The 21348-nt window shown below is 32.7% G+C and overlaps 1 protein-coding gene across 1 annotated transcript in view; it reads left to right on the forward strand.

Moving 5' to 3' along the window:
• LOC105332273 (ficolin-2) overlaps window positions 1-21348 on the forward strand; it is an 82024-nt gene that overhangs the window by 48101 nt on the left and 12575 nt on the right. Inside the window, exon 7 of the mRNA XM_066067175.1 lies at window positions 19860-19907. Coding sequence (XP_065923247.1) covers window positions 19860-19907 — 48 coding nt within the window. The remainder of the gene's footprint in view (window positions 1-19859; window positions 19908-21348) is intronic.

A 21348-nucleotide genomic window follows, 5' to 3' on the forward strand; every position in this document is an offset into this window, starting at 1 on the left:
AAAAGTTATTAATAAAATGAATTATTATTGACAAAACATTTGATATTTTTACTTTATTACGGAATTAGGCTCCAACAAAAATAGACTTTTAGCCAAACAGAGGAAATTCGGACTAAATTTTGCAGATTTTGTTTTCCGCCAAAACATTTTGGACAGTACTCTAATATTGAAAGTTAAGATTTTATATTTTAGTCTATATAATTTTTCATATTTTCTGCTGGTTTAACCTCACTTATTCATTAAAATAATTGTATGGCACGAATTGCGAAAATTTTTAAAATTGCTTAAAAACGGTAAAAGACACCATATCTCAAAATTTTTATCATTGACCTAAATTTTAAGCCAACAGAATAAGGTCAATATAAGTAATTAAAAGCTATAATTGTTTTTGTATTATCATCATTCAATTTTTTGTAAACTTAGATCAAAAATTGGCAGGAATTTGAAAACTGATAGAGTAAATTCGGACTGGAATATTTTTTCGAATTGTAGCTGAAATCTTAATGTTTTGTACCTATTTAGTGTCACTGCCATTCATTAAATGTATTACCTTTTTTAAAGTGTTTTATTATTTGAAATATATTTACAATTAAGTACATTTCAATTGTAGTGTAAAATTTTATGGGATTTTTCTTGATTTTTCAAAAAATATTCAATGGCCATTTACTCCAAAAATAGGTCATTGACCTACCTTTTTGAAAGTGAAAAATAACACTACAATCAAAGGTCTATAACATACAATAGATGGGGTTTCATTATCATCAGTGGAATTTTTTTTCATTCTGAGTAAACGTCACCCTTAAGGCATGCCATATCGTGGGATATATTTTTGTATCAATCGGACGTAAACTTCCTGTTAAATGACGACTTTGCTTATTTTTTAGCCAAAATTTTAGAACAAATTTTCGTCAAAGATTTCTCAGCAACTATATATCGCAAATGCTTGAAATTTTTAAACAGTATTTGTTTAGGCATGCCATATCGTGGGATATATTTTTGTACCAATCAGAGGTCAACTTCCTACTAAATGACGATTTTGTTTATTTTTAGCAAAAATTGTCAAACAAATTTCTGTCAAAGAATTCTCAGCAACTGAGGGATCGAGTATGAAAAATCAGTGCCCGAACCTGAACGATCCCCAGCGTTCTAAGGAGGGTAGTGAGACCTGTCCTTCTCACCCTGTCTCCTGCAGTGATACCTGGTTTAGAACTTTGCATGACAAAGGCTACTTTTTCAACCAATTATTACCAGCACCAGCCTGTTGCATCCCCTCAATGGAATGAGGTGGATGTGGCCCAACCTATACCCAGTGTATGCCCCACAATACAAAAAACCCATTTTTACATTGTAACCACATGGCACAGTTAACTGTAATAACTTTGCCTTTTATAAACCATATTGATTGATTTAATTTAGACTGGTATTTAGACAGAGAATGGAGTTCTTGAAGAGTAACTTTTTTTGCTGATAGAAAGGAATTGATAACTGACTTTAACTCGTCTAATTTGTCTGGTGGCAAAGACATGGTCATGTCATTTGTGTCAACAGTAATGCCTAGAAAAATAAGATTTGTATTTGCGCGGCTATGTTAAGGCTGCCCGATTAATTTCACAGCGATAAGTAGAAAGTCACTTGTCTGTACTTCATTAGATATGACGTCATAGTTAACTTTGACGTCGCGATCTGCATTCCTTTTGATCGTTCTTAGGGAATGTATCGTAACGTAATAAGTGATATTCATTGTGCATAATAAAACCGCTTCATTCCTTTACCTAGACACTGTTGTAAATACTAGTGATACTAAATTCAATATCACCGATATGGAGTAAAAAAAATCAACAGTTTTAAAGTTTCGTAATAGGTAAATAACTATTCATAAACCGATGGTTTTGAGACTCCCCCTGCTATGTGTAATCTAGTGAATGGTGATATGTATATGCATATAAAAAACGGCTTGGCACAAGTTAAAGATAAAAACAATCTTAGTATATTTTACGTGAAATCGGGAGAGAAAATAAGTACCAATGTGAATCTTGCTGAGGGAAACCTACCGATTGACCCGATTTTGTGTAAATCGAGCCTAAAAGGTAAAAATGTGCCTAATTTCGATGGCGATGCGAAATGTTTTGACAGTATTTGAAATAAACGAAATATTTATATGAACCCCCAGCAAGAACTGCAAAATACATTATTTATCGAAGGATTTTTCATAAAAATATTTTTGATTTAATGTCATTATTCACTTGCACCGATGCGATTTTATAGATTATTTACCCTGTTAGAATACATCCGTCACGTGCTTAAGAAAAATATATGACGTCACAAAAATACATTATGTATAGTGTTGGATGTCACTGTTAATTTATGTAATAAAAGTTTAAAGAAACTCGCTCGGTTAAAATATTTTTCGATAAATAAAAAAGTATCATTATTCGATATATATTTAGCTTCGGACAGCCTTACATTGGTAGCAACGTTATTGTTGACAAACGACACGACGATTCTGATAGACGAACGATCACACACGATACACGAACGATCACGCACGATACACGGACGATCACTAACGGACTGGATTTTCACGATACACGAACAAAAACGATAAAACACGCAACCGAACGATTCTACACCATTAAACACGCAGAATCAAAATTAATTTTTAAGATTAGAATTAAGGTAGCAACGGACAGTTTCGAATAAAGTACCCGTCAATATTTTTGTAAAATTGAGAGTTGCTGTACTTGAAGGCTTATGAGTGTTGCTAAAATTCATGAAATGATTTTTAATGATTATCATTAGTTAGAGGGGTGTCTCTTGTTGAAATTGATATGCAATATGTAGGCCCCTTATGTTAGGTACATGAGAATCATAAGTAAAATGCGAAACTTGCGGCTATGACTGTTGTGCTGACTTTACACAGTGAAATTGCAAGTTACAGACGGGAGGTAAAATAACACGAAAAGTAGGTGGATGGGACATTGAAAACTATACACCGGTAAGTTTGTGACATGTGATAGTGCGACATGCACGCGATACGGAAGGTCAACCCTCTGCAGGGAATTAGCTGGGGTAGGTCTAAAAAGCTGAAAAATCATGAAAAATTAGCAAAATATGAAAGGGTCAAAATCTCATAAAAACCAGTATGTAGAGAATTTTACAGGTTTTAATTAGTTATTTTCTTCAGAAATTGGTGATTGGCCTTATAAAGAGTGAATTAAAGGTATTTGTGCTGAATGGGAACTGAGGAAATTCTAGTTACAGAGTTCCGAAGACAGGCATCCCTTGGCTACAATGAATTGTATCAAAAAAACTGTCCCCTGCCACCTAAGGAAACGTATTACTTTAATTTGTATTGCTTTATGTTTGTGTTTTATTGAAAAGCGGCATATACTTTAGTCATGCACTGTTTTATATTTTACGGGTAAACACTTTTACACATCCATACACAAATATATAGGATTCACACACAAATCATTTTTTGTCTCCATAAGGAATATTAACTTCTATCATCAGTTAAAGAAAATTACGTCTAATAGAAATGAAGATAATGCTTAAACTACACGAAATTATTTACATACGAGTTGACTGTTTATGCAATTTAATTCCCTTACGTACGATTTAATAATGCGGGGTACAGGTAAATTTGTTACCTTGTTCCATATAATTTCGATTTTTCACATCCAATATTTTCATAATTTACAGTACATAATTGATATATTTCTATTTATTCTAAATTTTAAAACGTCTAAATAAATGTTATTCCAAACACAATGGATGCTTGATATAGGCTGATTATAAAATTATGCAAATCTAACTCGACCGAACAAAGGATTAAATGAGCTATGGAAATACTTACTAAATGTATTTAACGACGAAAGAGAGAATGAATGTTCTTCTATAAAAAAAAAGTTTTAAATGCGCATTGTTTTACAAAAACTACTTGTGTTTGTTTTAAGAATAAATCCTGACATTCCGTAAAAAAGTTACAAAACGAAAAAAACGCACCATCACGCACGAACACGCACGGTAAAAAACGCAAACCAATTTTCCTGATACACGCACGATCCCGCGCGTTACACGAACGATCACCCACGTTACACGAACTATTTAACACGATTGGCTTGTCAACAATAACGTTGTTACCACTGTAACATAGCCGCGTGGTTCTACAGGTTTTTTTTTCAAAAGCAATAGGAACCCCCAGTTCTTGGCAGAGTGACTTGGACTTGTCAAGTGTAATTTGACAGACCACATCTTGTCTAGGTCCGCAGAAGAGAAAATCATCCAGGTAGTGTATAACCCCCCGGTTCCGACGCCTGTGCTACGCAGCTATGTGTTTTCCTCATATTTGTAATTTAAATCTTTGACACAATGAATTTTATATTAATTTTTGTAGTAGATATAGTTATGTTGAAATTACTAGCAAATCTATGAAAAAAGATCGTTGAAGCGAGGGGTTGTGTCAAAAATAGTTCAGACCAGAAGTATTTGATAAAGCATCAGCCGTTTGATATAGCAAAGGTTTATCACACGCGTACGGGTAATATACACCACACGTATGAGATAAAACGACATCTTCCACCAGCGAAAGATAAAATGTCTTTGAATGAAATAGATTTTTACACTACAACAATCGTAAATGATGTAGCCTAATATTAAGTACTACTCTAACTCTTCCAATATGTACCTATAGTCCTCATACCAACCCTACTGGAACACTATAGTTAAGGAGGCGCACAAGAGTGAAATGGAATCCAGAATAAAATGGGTTAAGGAAGGAAAACCTCGGAGAATGCAGCACCCTTCTTATGCATAGTATAAACGTACTAAAAAACATTTTCAACAATGCCAAGAAGGTGCTTTTGAAGATTACATGAAACAAACTTATTGACAACGCTGCTGGAATCGACATTCGCTTTTTTGCAAACTCATTCGTCGTTAAAAACCACGCCAATCATAAGTATATGTCACGGTGTGAAATTCAATCTTTCGGACTATTTATAATTATTGTGTAAATTAACTTTTTCGGACTCTGTGTTAATTGTTACAAAAACTTTTCATCTATTTCGACAACTGTTTTATAAACGTTATAAATTCCGCGCAGCATTAATCCCACCTGAAGCACAATCAGTGATGGACAGCTAATCTTTTAATTGAACTCTGTTTATGTTTATTGACACTTAAGCTTCTTTCATCTTATTAATCCTTTTATGTACATGCTGCTAAAATGTCCTGAGTTACTCAATAGCTGTTTGATAATTGATTTACTTACATCTGTACTTATTATGTTAATCCTTCATTGTGTTGTTCCATTGTTCATTATATATTATTCTGAATTGTAAATTATAGTCAGTTGGAATCAGACCTTCGGTGCTGATACATCCCAAACTCACGTTAAAGTATATTTCATGTAAAATCTATATTAAAGTCTGAACACTAAATCGTGTGTTGGCTTGTTAGAGGTTTGATGAGGCTGGGTCCAACAACAAGAGAATAAGCTCACGGTTGGCCCAGTATTAGTTCTGTACGGGAGAGAGCGCCCCGTAATATTTGGTGGATAAACCTAAGGGTAACGACACCCGGGACTTCTACATAAATTTTGTAGTAGTCAGATCCTGGACCTCTACAACAGTTTAGCGAGTTTCCCTAGATTCAAAGTCTACAGATGAAGAAGACGATTTAAACTAGATTCAACATGGAATATTCTCTCCGACCGCAGTGGAGACAGAAGAAGTTCAGCTTCCCCTCATGTCAGCGTCCAGTGTGCGGAAGGTGCGGAAACGTGCATCCCAACGTTTTATGTTTCGCATTCAACCAGAAGTGTTACCGGTGTCACAGAATTGGACATTAGTCCAGAATGTGTTTTACACAGATGAAGAAACCAACAAAATGTGTTGAAAAGGAAGCAGTTTTGGGTCGTAAAACGACATGAAACGACTGTGCAAATATCTTGAAAACAAACGTACTTTGAGAGAATTGCCGTTTAATTCACTTCGCAACAATCAATTTCATTCTTTGTTTGATACCTCAAGTATTCTACGAACTGAGCTACACAGCATTAAGATTAAGCTACGCATGTCCAATCAACTTACAAAGCGTATGGCTGAAAATCTACTAAGTGCTGAGTCTGAGAACGCAAGACTTCAAAATGAAAATACGGATTTGAAAACGAAGCACCAAGAAAACTCGAAATGTTCTGACATTGATACGTATGTGAAGAAAATTCAGAAATTAGAAGCAGAGGCACACGGTGATAAAGTACTCATGGATTTAATGCAGAGGAAACTAAAAGATATCGGGAGTGAACATTCTCAATATGTAATGAAAATTCAGACAGAGGCTGACGATACAATCAAACCGCTGAGGGAACAAAACAACGCCCTGCTGCAGACCATTTGGGTATTGGAATGTGAAAACGAACATCTAGAGGCCGTGTTGCATGATAAACAACTTGACCGCCGATTTCAACCACACAGGCAGCAAAGAAGACAACAACGCGGCTACCGTCGATGATAAAAATTCAAAACACGAGGACGTGTTTTACGCGGACGCGAGGCATGTGTCACGGTGTGAAATTCAATCTTTCGGACTATTTATAATTATTGTGTAAATTAACTTTTTCGGACTCTGTGTTAATTGTTACAAAACCTTTTCATCTATTTCGACAACTGTTTTATTAACGTTATAAATTCCGCGCAGCATTAATCCCACCTGAGGCACAATCAGTGATGGACAGCTAATCTTTTAAGTGAACTCTGTTTATGTTTATTGACACTTAAGCTTCTTTCATCTTATTAATCCTTTTATGTACATGCTGCTAAAATGTCCTCAGTTACGCAATAGCTGTTTGATAATTGATTTACTTACATCTGTACTTATTATGTTAATCCTTCATTGTGTTGTTCCATTGTTCATTATATATTATTCTGAATTGTAAATTATAGTCAGTTGGAATCAGACCTTCGGTGCTGATACATACCAAACTCACGTAAAAGTATATTTCATGTAAAATCTATATTAAAGTCTGAACACTAAATCGCGTGTTGGCTTGTTAGAGGTTTGATGAGGCTGGGTCCAACAACAAGAGAATAAGCTCACGGTTGGCCCAGTATTAGTTCTGTACGGGAGAGAGCGCCCCGTAATATATATCCAGAAATACAATTTGCAGATCGGACTGGTAACACAACAGAAAGCGTCGCTTTGGTATTTGCTGATTTTTTCCCACAATATATCAAGCTGAGCAAAATGATACCTTTAATAATAATTTCAACTACTTCTTCTACAGTATCACCAATTAATATAATTATATGAAATCACAAGAGACTCAAAATTCTATTTTCTGTCAGGATGAATGAATTACGGAAAGAGAAGTTCTTGACTCTATTTCATTCTAAAATACAGTCAGAACTCCTAATACACTGAAAAGACGTTTTGTCTAAATATGTATGTGTCTTGTTTAATAGTATATTAAATCTAGGCCAAATCCCAACATAATTCTCAAATAAAAATATAGCCAGTAGTCACGTCTACGTTTATACAAAAACTGTATTTCGTCAAATTCACAAGACAAACGTAGTTGATCAGCAATATAACATACATAGGAAAAACTACCCATGCCGCAAGCCGCAATTCCATGTGCATTTTACCGTTTCGATATAAAAATGATCTAAACTTAAATGATTACCGCATACTCATGAAGCGATACAATGGGACTAGGCAAGAACTTATATCTAAAGTTTCAGTAATTGGTTTATAAGAAATGTAGATGTTGATATGCATTAAAATTTTCCAGTATCAGCATTACATCATGCCAGGGTTAGTGAAACACTTCAAAATAAACAATATGTTCAATGTGAAACTCTTTGTACTTTGATAAACATAATTATGTCAGATATGAATGTTTAGGATAGATAAAAACATTAAAGTCCCGGTCAATTTGGGATTTAAAAGTATTGGGGGTATCAGCTAAATGAGGGAAAGACGGTTACGGTGAAGCTATTTTAAAGCATTTTAGCAATTACCAAAGACAAGTTAAAGTTGATTGTTAAATGAAGTAAACAATGGATCTTATACATGTACAACGGATGGGAAAACTAGCATGTCATACCACTTGGCCTTAACGACTAGTCTTAGAAATGGAAAGTGTTAAAATAGCAGAATGATATTGTTTAAAAAAAACTTACTCCCCGCCATGAAACCTTTACTGTCCGTGGAAAATGGCATAGTACGACTTTGATTCTTGATTAGGATAAAATTCCTATAAACAATCCAAAACCAATTCAGAATGTCGATTTAACTATTTGTCAACAATGGTGGCGGTCATTTTGGAATAACAGGCAACCCTTTGTTGCTTTGTAATTTTGTAAAAACATGTTGTTTTAAGACATGGTTAATAGGAACATCTGTATTAAGCACCAAATATTAAGTTTAAACGATATTTTGTATAAAGGTAGATGCTCAAAAGGATCGTAATAGAATATTGGTCACGTGTTGTAATCTCGACAGAGCCAGTTTACGGTTTTATAAGTCAGTTCGCAGTGTATGTTATTAAAAAAAAAATTACAGCCGTGACAGTGACTTTCGAAATAAAACGTTACCTGTCTCCAAATATTGAAATGAGCACATATTTTAAAGTTGGTGCATTGAGTTAGCAGCTTGAGTGTTTTGATAAAAATCAAATTGATCACATTTCGTGTTTAACAGAAACGCCATTTAATCTTCGGTTCCTGTCGCAGCCTTTTCAGGTAACGATTGCAATAAGCTTGATTATAATGGTGGCTGTGATATTTTATCGAACAGTTACCGTCAACTGACAGCTTTGATAGTACAGCTATTATATCGCCAAGTTTGGATAACAAAGACACTCTTATTTGCATCACGCGAACATTACTTACATTGTCGGAACTGTAACTCAAACTCGATGTTGGCACGAATTTGATTCTTTTGACACCAAAATATTCAGTGGTCAGACATACTCTATTGAATCAAAGACACCTAGATACAACCTTCAGTTTACATTTCAAAAGTTCATCGTTAGGTGGCTTATATATGACTGTCGTACTGGGGTCAGGACTTAATAATTACCTCGATAACTATTTGAAAAGTCGAATCAGGTGGATGTGACAATTATATGCGTCTAAAATGATTAAGAATTCTTTGAAAGACGAATTCCATATAAATAGCACGATTATAAGCAAGGGCAATGTAGTCTTTGAAAGATAAAATGTGGTAACGTTACGTACAACGTTAGATCAATAGGGTCTTGTGAAGGAAGAACTTACAGCATCTTCATTGAAGAGTGAACGCTTTGGATTGACGTATGCTGGAGTAACAGTTGACTAAACGTACGAATTTTCTAGTAATTTCTGCACAAGATGAACTAAACATGACTAATACACTTAAGAAAATCCTCTGCTTCCAGTATAACTTATCAAACTGAATGGTTACAAATCAGTAGAATAAATGAGTTATGCACAAGATCTTACTACTTTTGTAATGGGCAAACACAAAAAATTGTATTATCCTTCAGCTGGTAGCACAGTGCGGTACACTTCATTATACAAACTCTTTACAAGAAACGGGTCATTGTGCATTGAATTTGCACATGAAATAACAAAGTAGTAAATGCATCGTACAAAATGTTGATTCTAGTTCAAAAGCTTAAAAAAACATATAATACATGTAGTTTATCAGTCCAAATATCAAAGATAAACGTACTCGATATGTACAAATGCGATTGCTTTCTACACATCTTGTTAAAGATTATAATCAGACAATGCATGCAATTTCAGGTCATGTCCTTATAAGCAGATTATTATAATTGTGGATGTTGATATACATTTTAATATTATCATTATTTGCATTACGTAATGCCGGGGTCAGTGAACCACATCGAAATAATCAAAAGGTCAATAGTAAACTGTTGTACGAGGGTTGTTCGCAAATTATTGAGACATTTACCGTTATATCCATGGGGGAAAATATAAAACCTTGATATGTTACAAAAACCTACATCAGGATAGTGTTTATCAATGTGAAGAGTTTCCTGTCCATGGCATGATAAGGCATTCCTGAACCGAATTGCCTTCGCCCAGTGATCTGGCCAACTGTAAACTTATCACAATGTTATTATAACGCTTCTCATTGCTTCTATGTTTTAAACACTTTACAAAGAAACGGAAATTTGTTTATCATTTGCCATCGTTTGTTTACATTTCAAGAGGTGAAATGTTTCATATTCACTCCATTCTCGATTTTCGTGAGAAAAACAAATCGAATTATTTCTAACCGAGAGTCATAAATACTGTGAAATAAAACTTCAGACATTTTGTGTACATATTTTTTATCTGTTGACATCGCTTAGTGTGTTAAAAATAATTGATATTTTAAATTAGTCCTTTTGTCTCAGTTCCAGTTAACCAATCAGTGAAAAAAGACAATAAACTGACTTTCTTTTTTCCGTGCCATCGTATAGTTTTTTAAGCAGTCCGCAGGCCTGAAAAGGTATTTTTCCGAGATTGCCACCAATTTGGTTTATATTCGGTACGCCGCCTTGACGTCAAAATTCAATATGCAAGTACTGTTGCTGTCAGATTTCGATTGTTTAGTTAATATATATTTATGCCATATTCGTATTTTAATTCAAACACTAGTGAAATTTGATTAAAAGGTAGTAACGATAAATAGAATAAAAAAGGAACATAATTATATTAATTTATTTTCTCTCTCATGAACTTTAACTCTACAGACACTTAGAAAGAAGATGTCTTCTTATTCTTCGAGTTTTTGCCTGCACCTGATACCCGGCCATGAATTTATTTATTTACCTTACAAAATATTCCTTTTTTTCATTGTACTTTGTTTTATTATCTATTGTGGTTTCTTTAATGTTTTTGCTAATTTTCTTCCTGATTCGTCACTTAAAAAGGGACATAATAGCGTTGTCTCAATTATTTTTGAATAACCCTTGTGCGTTAATAAACATGTGAATAAAGATAAACATTGATAGCATTTGCTGAATTGGGGAAGAGGGAGTACGGGGAAACTTTTTAAAAATCGTTATAGCAATTAATATAAGACAAGTTAAAACAAATTACTAAAATGAGAAACAATGGGTCTTACACATGTACAATGAATGTAGGTTAACTTTATAGAATAAAAAAGAACATGTCATACCACTCAGCCTCAGTCATCAGTTTTAAAATGGGGAATATTTTTCAAGACAAAATTGGTTTTAAAACCCGTCATATTATAATAGCATCACTGTTGGTGAAAAATGACGTATCACGATTTGATTGAAATAATTCATAAACAATATTCAGGAACTTGATAAGGACATGTTCGTGAAATGTATGAAGTTAAAATTGAAAAATTTGATTCATGAATATGAGTTCATGAAAAAGAGTTGATGAACTTCATGGATTATCATCTTTCATAAATAGTTCATAAACAGAAACATTCATGAATATTCATAATTTTAAACACATCAGGAATTGTCCAATTTTATCTTCATTACTTCTTCATAAAATGTGTTATTAAAATTAGTTTAAGAATTATATTCATAAATTATTCATCAGTATATGAACATGAACTATTCAATGACATGAACATTCTTACATACTACATTTTGAAAATAAAAATCTAAAATATGACATACAAATATTTATAATCTTAACTTTAACTTTTTTAAATTAAGAATACCGAATATCAATATATTACATAATTCATATGTATTGCTTATTGAACATGCAACAACCTTGTTAATGTGTGCTATTATGTCATATATTAATAGCAGAAAAAAAGGAACGGGGAAATGGGGGGGGGGGGTTAGCGCCCTCCATGTAGGTACTTTTCACGGGTTCTGATTTCTGGTATGGTGTATGTACGGTACTCATTTATGTCTAGTATTTGGTTATGATCTGCTGGCCAGTTAGGTGGGTTTCTCATGATATACAGCATTTTATGTTTACGTTTTTGGTTGTGTTCATTTTTTACAGTTTTTTTTTGCAATTTGTTATAAAATTACATGACGCTAGACCTATGTTTTTTGCACAAATACATGTAACTCTGCTATGTTTATGTACTTAGTTTTTGTTACATGATGTGATAATGTTCACATATTTTATAGTTGATTGGGGGCATGATTCATACTTAAATGTATTATCTCGTAGCGTACATATGTACCTTTACTTGTCATTAATGTTCATTCCCATGTTTCTACAAGTCTAGGTTACAATGTTAAGCAACATTCTATGACCGACAAGAAATGACCTTTTATCTGACGTTTTTTTTTTCTATCGGATCTATGCAGACCTGAACGATTTTTTTGTGAATAAAAGTAGGTGATCAGAAGGATATTATTAGAATATCGATCAGGAGAGAACTGATGCACTACACGCAAATGTGTCTACGCAACGTGCATATCATTGTTAAATAAATGTATTCCCGACCATGGGCTTTATTGATCTATGTAAATCAGATATCAGAACATGAGAAGAGTAAGAAAATACCTCAATTCGGATTTAAAGAGACATTATATAGCATCATATCTTTATCGTTGCGGTTTCTTAAAAAGACTTATGATTTAAATATCTTGGTCATGTTATTAAATTGTTCTTTCAACAGTTTGAATGAAAACATTTCCCTTTATTTTTTTTAAAACTATGTTTTCTTTGTGTTGTTTAAGTGTTATCTGCTTTGTGAGCCTTTTGCAAAGAATACCAACGTAGAGTCCAACAAGGAAGACAAAATAACTTTTTAAATACCCACATATGTCATGGTAGACCAATAAGAGATCCATTTTTTGTAGGTATTATGGCGAAGTCATTACGACAAGATACTGCCATAAATTCAACGATACAACAAAAAGTAAGTCTCTGTAAACGTAAATCACTGATGGTAACTTTTTTAAAGAAAAAAATGCAAATCTACCTTTATGATTTAGTTTGTACGTAATATTTTTATAAAGTCCTCAGAAATGTGATATGTTATAGACTCTGAAACGCACTATCATACCAGCTGTACTTTTCTTGCACGCTTCTCACACGCTATACGGTTTGTACAATACGATACCTTTCTCGCACTGTGCGGTACGCTTCTTGTACGATACAATACGCTTCTCACACGGAACGGTACGATACGACACGCTTCTTGTACGATACGATACGTTTTCTATACACTTTCTATACGGTTCGTACGGTTTCTGTACGATATAAATTTGTTCTCTAACAATTGAAAATAATCATTATTTTTTTAACATCTTAATCACATTATTTTCAAAGGATTGAATTACAATTATCACAAGTTTAAATAAATATATCGTCAAAGACAATCATAGATTTGGCCTCATAGACAAATATCCGCTCGACAATGTGGCGTTTTGCAGTAACAGACTAATTACATCAAATGTTAATTACATGTACCTATAAAGGCCGGGAATAAAAAAAATATCATTAAGTATAACTAATCCCTATAACACATACGATGTCTCAATCCAACATAAAAAGAATTCATACTACACAGGATAATGCTGCATTTAAAATGATTCATTTTTAAATAGATTATCTTTATACTGATTTAAAAAAAAAATGCTCTTTGATTTCAAATATTAATCGATTTTATATATCAGAACTTCTTACATTCTTTTTTTTTTTTAGGATGAACGGATATACAGTTAAAGAAATTAATGTAGAATCAATGTATAACTTTAATAATAATATTTAAAGTAGACACAATCTCATTGTGAGCAACGAGGAGGTCTTCCGTCTGATTTGAGGTATATGTTCGATCTTAATTTTGATATTTAACAGCTAAACACGATTTAAAATAGATAAACAAGGTTTACATTTTAAGGGTCAGATACTATTTTGTTTCAGGTGTAAGAGCTTTTGGTGAAAACATTTGGACCCCTCGTTGTCTCTTATTTGAGCCCCTTTTTCTTGATATCAAATAAAAGGTCATTAAATTCTTAAAACATTTTTTTCATTAAGTGTTTAGAAATTCGTCATCGTTTCTGAGATATGTGAGAAAAAAAATGTTAGGGGCTGGTCCCATATCTCCTTATTGGGGCCGCTGAACCAAGCTTTAAAGGTTTCATGTTGTTAAGTTCATCTTTTCTTCTATATACTACATTTCAAAATATTTTCCCTGTTTGAGATAAAGGTGATCAAACTTTTGGACTGTTGACCCCTAAAACACCTAATTACGTAACACATGAGAAATTCATTACACTGTTAAGCTACATAACTGTAAGATAAACATGTTTACGTCTATAATCTATTACAAAGTTAAGAGCTATCAATAAAATACTTTTTATCCCTCTAGACCCATAATTTGAGGGACCAGTCCCTTTTTCATGATATCGTTTGAAGGGTCTTGTAAATTCAAAATTATTTTAACATGAGAGAGAGAGTTTGATGTAATATGGAGTTAGAGTTAAAATAATGGTTTTCGTGTATGCATACATATTTTTTTTGTAGGTAACTATTAAATACTCTCTCCGTTTGTAATTACAATTTAACCCAATGCAGTTGGATACTTTAAATGACAAAATGGCGGGTGTACCTTACATAACACACGCCATATTTTGTATGTGTTGGAAGGTATTTAAACAAGATTGCATTAAAGGTTAACTCAATTTTTTGTTCTTCCCGGCTGCACCCCTGATTTACTCATGGTGACGTTTACCTTACCTTACGTCATTTAAAATGTCGGCATGCTTTTTGTTGCATTATTTCTTGTGTGTTATCTGTCTCTCTCTTTCTCTCTCTCTCTCTCTATTTCTCTTTCTTTCTCTCTTTGTCTCCCTCTTGCAATATACCAACATGATCTATTGATGTCCCTTATTTGTCACGATGTAATATAGCTGCAAAAGTTTTATTGTTTTACTCTGACTGACTATTGAAGATGAGTTAAAGAAAAAATGTATTCGTTTTCACATGTTGCGTATGTAAAATATAAATACAGTACATGTATAAATTATCCATCCGTAATTAATATAGGGAATAATAATTTTCACTAACTATGTAAATATTTATACAATATTTTTAATTAATGCGTTTCAGTTCTAAAACAACGATGGACAAATAAGCTTGTTCCATGATGTTTCAGACTATATTTTTTATGATTCTGTATGGTGATATCAGTAGCCAACCTTTATACGACAACAGCCGGGAAGACCGAGTCACAACTAAGCAGACAGAGTTTTATTACCAGAAACTCTATGGTAAACTAGAACAATTTCACAATGGGTGATACTGTGCCAATATGTGAATGCGTCTGGTCTACTTTACTATCATAAACTCACAAAAAAATAAATTAAAATAGATGATCTGTTTAGTAAAACTGCCATTCATTACGCAAAAAAACCCCCAAAAAACAAAAAACAAAAAACATTTGTATTAAAGATATCATTATATATTTTTTTCTCTGTTAGTAAAGTATACCAGTACATGCACATATTTGCGCAATTCGTAAACATGCATGCACGAAAATGTATGAACGTGCATTAGTTTTATGAATGTGATTATTTAAAATGCATGTGTGCACTTTATTCTTCTGTGGTTTTTTTGTTTGTTTTTATTTTTTATTTTTTTTATTTTCTTGGTCAATTCATCTACAAATAAATGCACTGTCAACAGAACTTTGCATAAATGCAGTCATCAAATGTTGATAATACCTTTAACGTACCTTTTTGACGTTTAGTAATGTATTCTGTATAGCATGTCAATTAGAGGTCGATTCTATGAACGTTTGGTACAAATCTGCAGTTTTCAAATGCCAACAGTTGGATAACCTGAATACATACTTTCAAATTGCAATGGAGTATCAGCAACACAAAAATAGTATTCATATTCTACATAGTAACTGGGGATGAAGGCAACAATGATAATGATAGACACGGAGGAACACAATATTGCCGTTAATGTGACGCTACTTTGATATGCAGCCATTGGTGCATGGCTATGATATTCTTAAGAATTGTATACGCAATACCTTATCAGTTATTGATATCTAAAAATCATATCGGTTATCTTTATTAATAAATGAAAACCTATTGAATGTGGAAGAAATTTAAATCTACCCAAAATTAAAAAAAAGAGTGTTTAAGAAGATCTGAGCGAGATAATTTGTACATTAAAGTTGTTGATCAGCTGTTAACACCTTTTATTAAGATGGCTTTTCTTTTTTTTTTCTAAATATGTGTTATTATTATCTAGAACGAGAGATTTTCCTTCAAAACCAAGTTAACAGTTTTAAAAAGGAGCTAGACATTTGCAGAGGTAGGTTAAATGCTATTATTTTTTCTTCTTATATAATACTATTAATTTCATTATGTACAATTTAACGAGGCCGGGTCTAATTTGTTCTGCCCTAGGTTTTTTAATGAAATTTTTTACAAGAATTTCTACTGATACAATTATTATTTTAAGATTAAAAAATAAGACATTTACCACACCGTTTGTTTAGGGGGTCATCTCAAAGTTTGTTAATCTTTAACATAGGACCCTATGGGATTTCGCTTGAAATGTATCAATTTTGCACATTTTTTAAACTTCTGCCCTAGGGATTTCTTTTTCTGTTCTACATATTAAAGTTATTGCTAAAAGGCATCAAATGGTCAAATAAAAAAAACCTTTTACCTCCTGGTTTGTTCCAGGGGTCTTATCAAAGTTGATTTTTGTATGCCCAATTTCCCAGATTTGTCAGATAATAGCTATTTTTTATTTGACAAAGGCGGAAAAGGTGCTCTTTACAGTACTATTACAGCATTCAGACATATTTAAGTAATAAAAAAATATATAACATCACATATTAAGGGTCATTAATATAAAATACATGGTTAGTGTCTTGAAATATATGAATTAAGCTATATTTAGGCGGGTTAAGAAAACGTGACAGAGAGTTAAGACTGCTGAACCCTCTTCACGTTTCCGACCCGAGCCCAAATATAGCTTATACTTCGAGACATTTATGTTTATTCCACAATATAACATTAATTTTACGCATTAAACGAGCCATTTTCAACAAATTTCGCTGAATATCTGCAGTTGAAACTATCACGCCATGGCGTCAACCAAGCAAAAAGATGACGTCACAATACAAATGAAACGCTGCGCGAAAGCGTGCGTACTCGTTCTGTACTCGGCCTCGTTAATGTATGCCACATATTTTTATCCGGGTTTTCGATGGCATTTGTCCCCAACTGCATCTTTTGCAAAAAAAAAAAAAAAAAAAAAAAAAAAAAAAGTGAGTAACAGCCGGAAACAAAGATGCTCAATGCAGGTAAGGCACACAAAGGGCCGAACAAATGTGGTAGTTATATCATATTTCTGAGGACGTTATAATCATTAAGAACAATAAATACCGACGGATGCGTTGAGGGTGTTTAACATAAGATAAAACTATTAACATTGTGTCGTATATGACTCAAGATAGCTGCATGTCCAATATTCAAATTCCTAATGTGTCAGACGAATAAAGTGATGGTTTTTATACACCAAAAGGAAGATTTTAGTTTTAATAAACTGGTTTAAGATCATTGTCAATAGAAAACAAAACTGGCATGAAGTCAACATTAATCAATGTAAGTCAAAGCATGACATGTACTGAGCTAATAAGTAAAAAGAGTAACTTTTTGGCGCCCTTTAAACAGAAAATACAGATAATCGAATAATGCAAAATAAACGAATTGCCTTAAAAAGCACATTGTTCTTGTAATACACAATCGAACATGTAAATCTTAAAAAGTTGCTCTAACTAATTAAAACACCACAGCTAATTCAAGCCAAAAAAAATATCAGTACTTTTATGAGCTAAAATGATTAACTTCAGCTGAGACACTATTTATTTGACGTTATAAACACATTTTCCAGTGTTTTCGTCTGTGTTGGATTTTATTGATTTTAAAATGTGTAGTTCAATTATTTCATTAATGAATAGTTTAACATTTAATCCTACAGTTGCTAGAATTATATGAATGAAAGAAATAAGGAATAATTCCTTAGATATTTTCAGGTGATGAAATGCGGTCGGGTATTATTGGATTTGATCACTCCCGACCGTATTTGATTCCCTCATCATAATCAGATAATCAGTTTTCATTCCATAATGAAAGGAAGTGCAATTTTGAAGTTTTGCAACAGGAACAATATATTTGTAGTAAACAAACCATTAAAACTTTCAATACGACAAGGACATAAGTGTGTTTAAGACTACAGGATTATATTGGCAATTTGTAGAATAAAAGTTCCACAAAGAGATATTGGAACAAACTCAAAATTCAAAGTTCAAATATTTAGATTTCTAGCTTATAAATAGTACATGGCAAAAATGTTACATACATGTATAAAGTTTAAGCAGATGTGATAGTAAAGTGCTGATCACCCAGCATCCTTAAATTCACACTTCTATCTATACACAACTTAAAGATTCAAAATAATTCATTCTTATGTTTTCCGTGATTCCATTTCAAATAGGCGTTATATATTTGTATTAAATGTCACTCTAGAGTTTATTGATATATCAATGATTGATCAGAACGTTGTAGACCAGGTTTAGATACATGTTTTTTTCAATACATTAGTCGATCCTGTTTAACCTCTGTATATCCGCAGATAAATATACTAGATGTGTCATTAAATCGCAGATAACGTTGCACATAAAAATGCAGAGATACCGGTATATCGCTTATTTTTCAATATGTAGGATTAATTTACTACTGTAATTTATGCACCGGCATTTGCTGTTATAACTACTCTAACGGTGTGGTGTAATTATTACTTATTAGATTTGTTACTGACCGACTACAGAAATGTATCGGGTTAATCAGTCTAATATCGGCAAGGCGAGGCCAAACCATTTAGGAGATGAGTAAGTCATATTGCCGAAAATTAATTCTCACGAGACGGACATAAAGATTTACCCGGCAGTCACGTGTCATGTTTAAACCAATGAAAGTGTGAAATCTCAGTTTGAGGGAAAACAATGAAATTCTATACCCACTTATTCTCCCATATCTTCTTTTTTCGTAGTGGTTTTGGCAATTGATTCAAACTTTCCGTATCGCTTAAGTTTACAATGATGCTCTACAAAAAAGTTCGGTTTTGTTACTTTTAATTAAGAAGTTCTTACTCATCGAGTTCGACTTTCGTTATTCTAAATCATCAGGTGATAGAGTTGTATGTTTTTGATCGGGTTGGTGCTACGCCAATAAGTCGAATTACCCTAATGTACCAAAATAAACCATAATGAAGCCGGTATAATTTCCATGCACTTAGAAATAGACCACACCTGTTGTGTATATCTTGCATATCATTTGTTAGTGTCAGGCTAGTTGAACAATATAATATGATTATATATTCACAAACAAATAAAACAAGATATGTCTATCTTTAAAAAATTAAGTAGTATCAACTAAATTTTTGTACATGTATATCAGTTCGTTAGATAAAAGAAACAGCCAAATCGTCTTTTATGGAAGTTTGAGCCTGGCATATGCATCACCATGAATATTTCGTGTTGTCCTTGACTTTTCTAAGGTTGATGACGTATTCGATCAATCGGTAAACGGGGCGTAGATTTCAGTTTTGTTAGTTTCTACAGAGCTTTGAAATGCAATCAATTTTTGTACAAAATAGTGAGAATCATACTTTGTGGATGAAAATATGATAATATGCCTCCTTGAAAACCTAATATAATTGGAGTAGTGACATTTTATGATTGATGAGGAAAACAACAGTTTTTAGTAATGTAAACTATATGAACTATAAATCAATTGGAAACCAAGGTTGCACGTATAATTTCTGCGATAATATTTTGCATTTCTAAAATAACTTTACTATTTTTTCATGAATCATCAGACTCGACGACATCTATGGAAAAACTGACAACATCAAATCCAATGTCTGGTCAGAATACAACTCTTGGTAAATATGCTTAAATCAAAATAATTTTTATAACGAGCTTACTCTTTTTCTGTTTCACTTAAACGTATGATAATTGAAAAAAAAATACATGAACAATCGTGCTTTATGTTATGAATACACAGTATCCTATATCAAGTCAGTATAGATATTGCTACATATACATTTATGAACGGTCTGATTTCAATTTGCTTGTAATATGATACAAAAGTCACATTATAAATATTTGGTATGCAATTGTTTGTGTGACAATTATTGGTATTAGAATACGAAACCAAACCCTACGAATTGATAAGTAGCACCTGCTTTTGCTAGGTTTCCTCTGTCTTGCGATTTGTTACGAAAACCACAATTGCAAAATCGGAGCCAATCGTGGAATTTCTCAGAAAATATAAATTTAGACACGATGTGATTCGAGTTAAAACCGCCATTTCAATAATAGAGGGGCAAACTATTGCTTTCCAAATACGCCCAAAGTTATGCCAATTTTATTTATAGTTACATATTTTAAAAAGCTATGTTATGGATTGCTTTTACTAATAATTTAACAACCATATTATTTTCTTTCAAAACAGCAGTTTCAACGATTGACTTCAAAACTTTCACAACATTATATTTTATATCTAATCAAAATGTTTCCTTTGGTAATAATACATAAGTTAAACTGTATTAATGGCTTGAGCTGTGTTACGAAAACCACAATTGCAAAATCGGAGCCAGTCGTGGAATTTCTCAGAAAATTTAAATTTAGACACGATGTGATTCGAGTTAAAACCGCCTTTTCAATAATAGAGGCGCAAACTATCGCTTTCCAAATACGCCCAAAGTTATGCCAATTTTATTTATAGTTACATATTTTAAAAATCTATGTTATGGATTGCTTTAACTAATCATTTAACAACCATATTATTTTCTTTCAAAACAGCATTTTCAACGATTGACTTCCAAACTTTCACAACATTATATTTTATATCTAATCAAAATGTTTCCTTTGGTAATAATACATAAGTTAAACTGTATTAATGGCTTGAGCTCTTTTTAAATATTAATCATTTATTTATATGTGATAGATGACCAAAATATAAACAAATTCCAAACTCCACTATAACATTAATTTTAAAAGTTATATTTGGTTAAACACTTCGATATATTTGGATAATAAAAAACACTAATAGACAGACAATTAAGATCAATTCTATGTAAGAATCAAGGATTTATAAAAGGATCCGGCCACGCATAGTCACCAAATTTCCTTATATTTCATACATGGACACACCTAGGTGTGAAACGCAATAAAGCACTAAACGTTGGTCGCTAGGGGTAACTGATGCCATAGTTATCGAGGCTAAAGATGAAAAAAAAGCAAAACTTACCTAATTTGAAGCCATATTAGAAGGTTTTGCCTACTAATGTAAAGTACGAAAGA

This window comes from Magallana gigas, chromosome 1, assembly GCF_963853765.1.
Source record: "Magallana gigas chromosome 1, xbMagGiga1.1, whole genome shotgun sequence".
NCBI classification, from domain to species: Eukaryota; Metazoa; Mollusca; class Bivalvia; order Ostreida; family Ostreidae; genus Magallana; species Magallana gigas.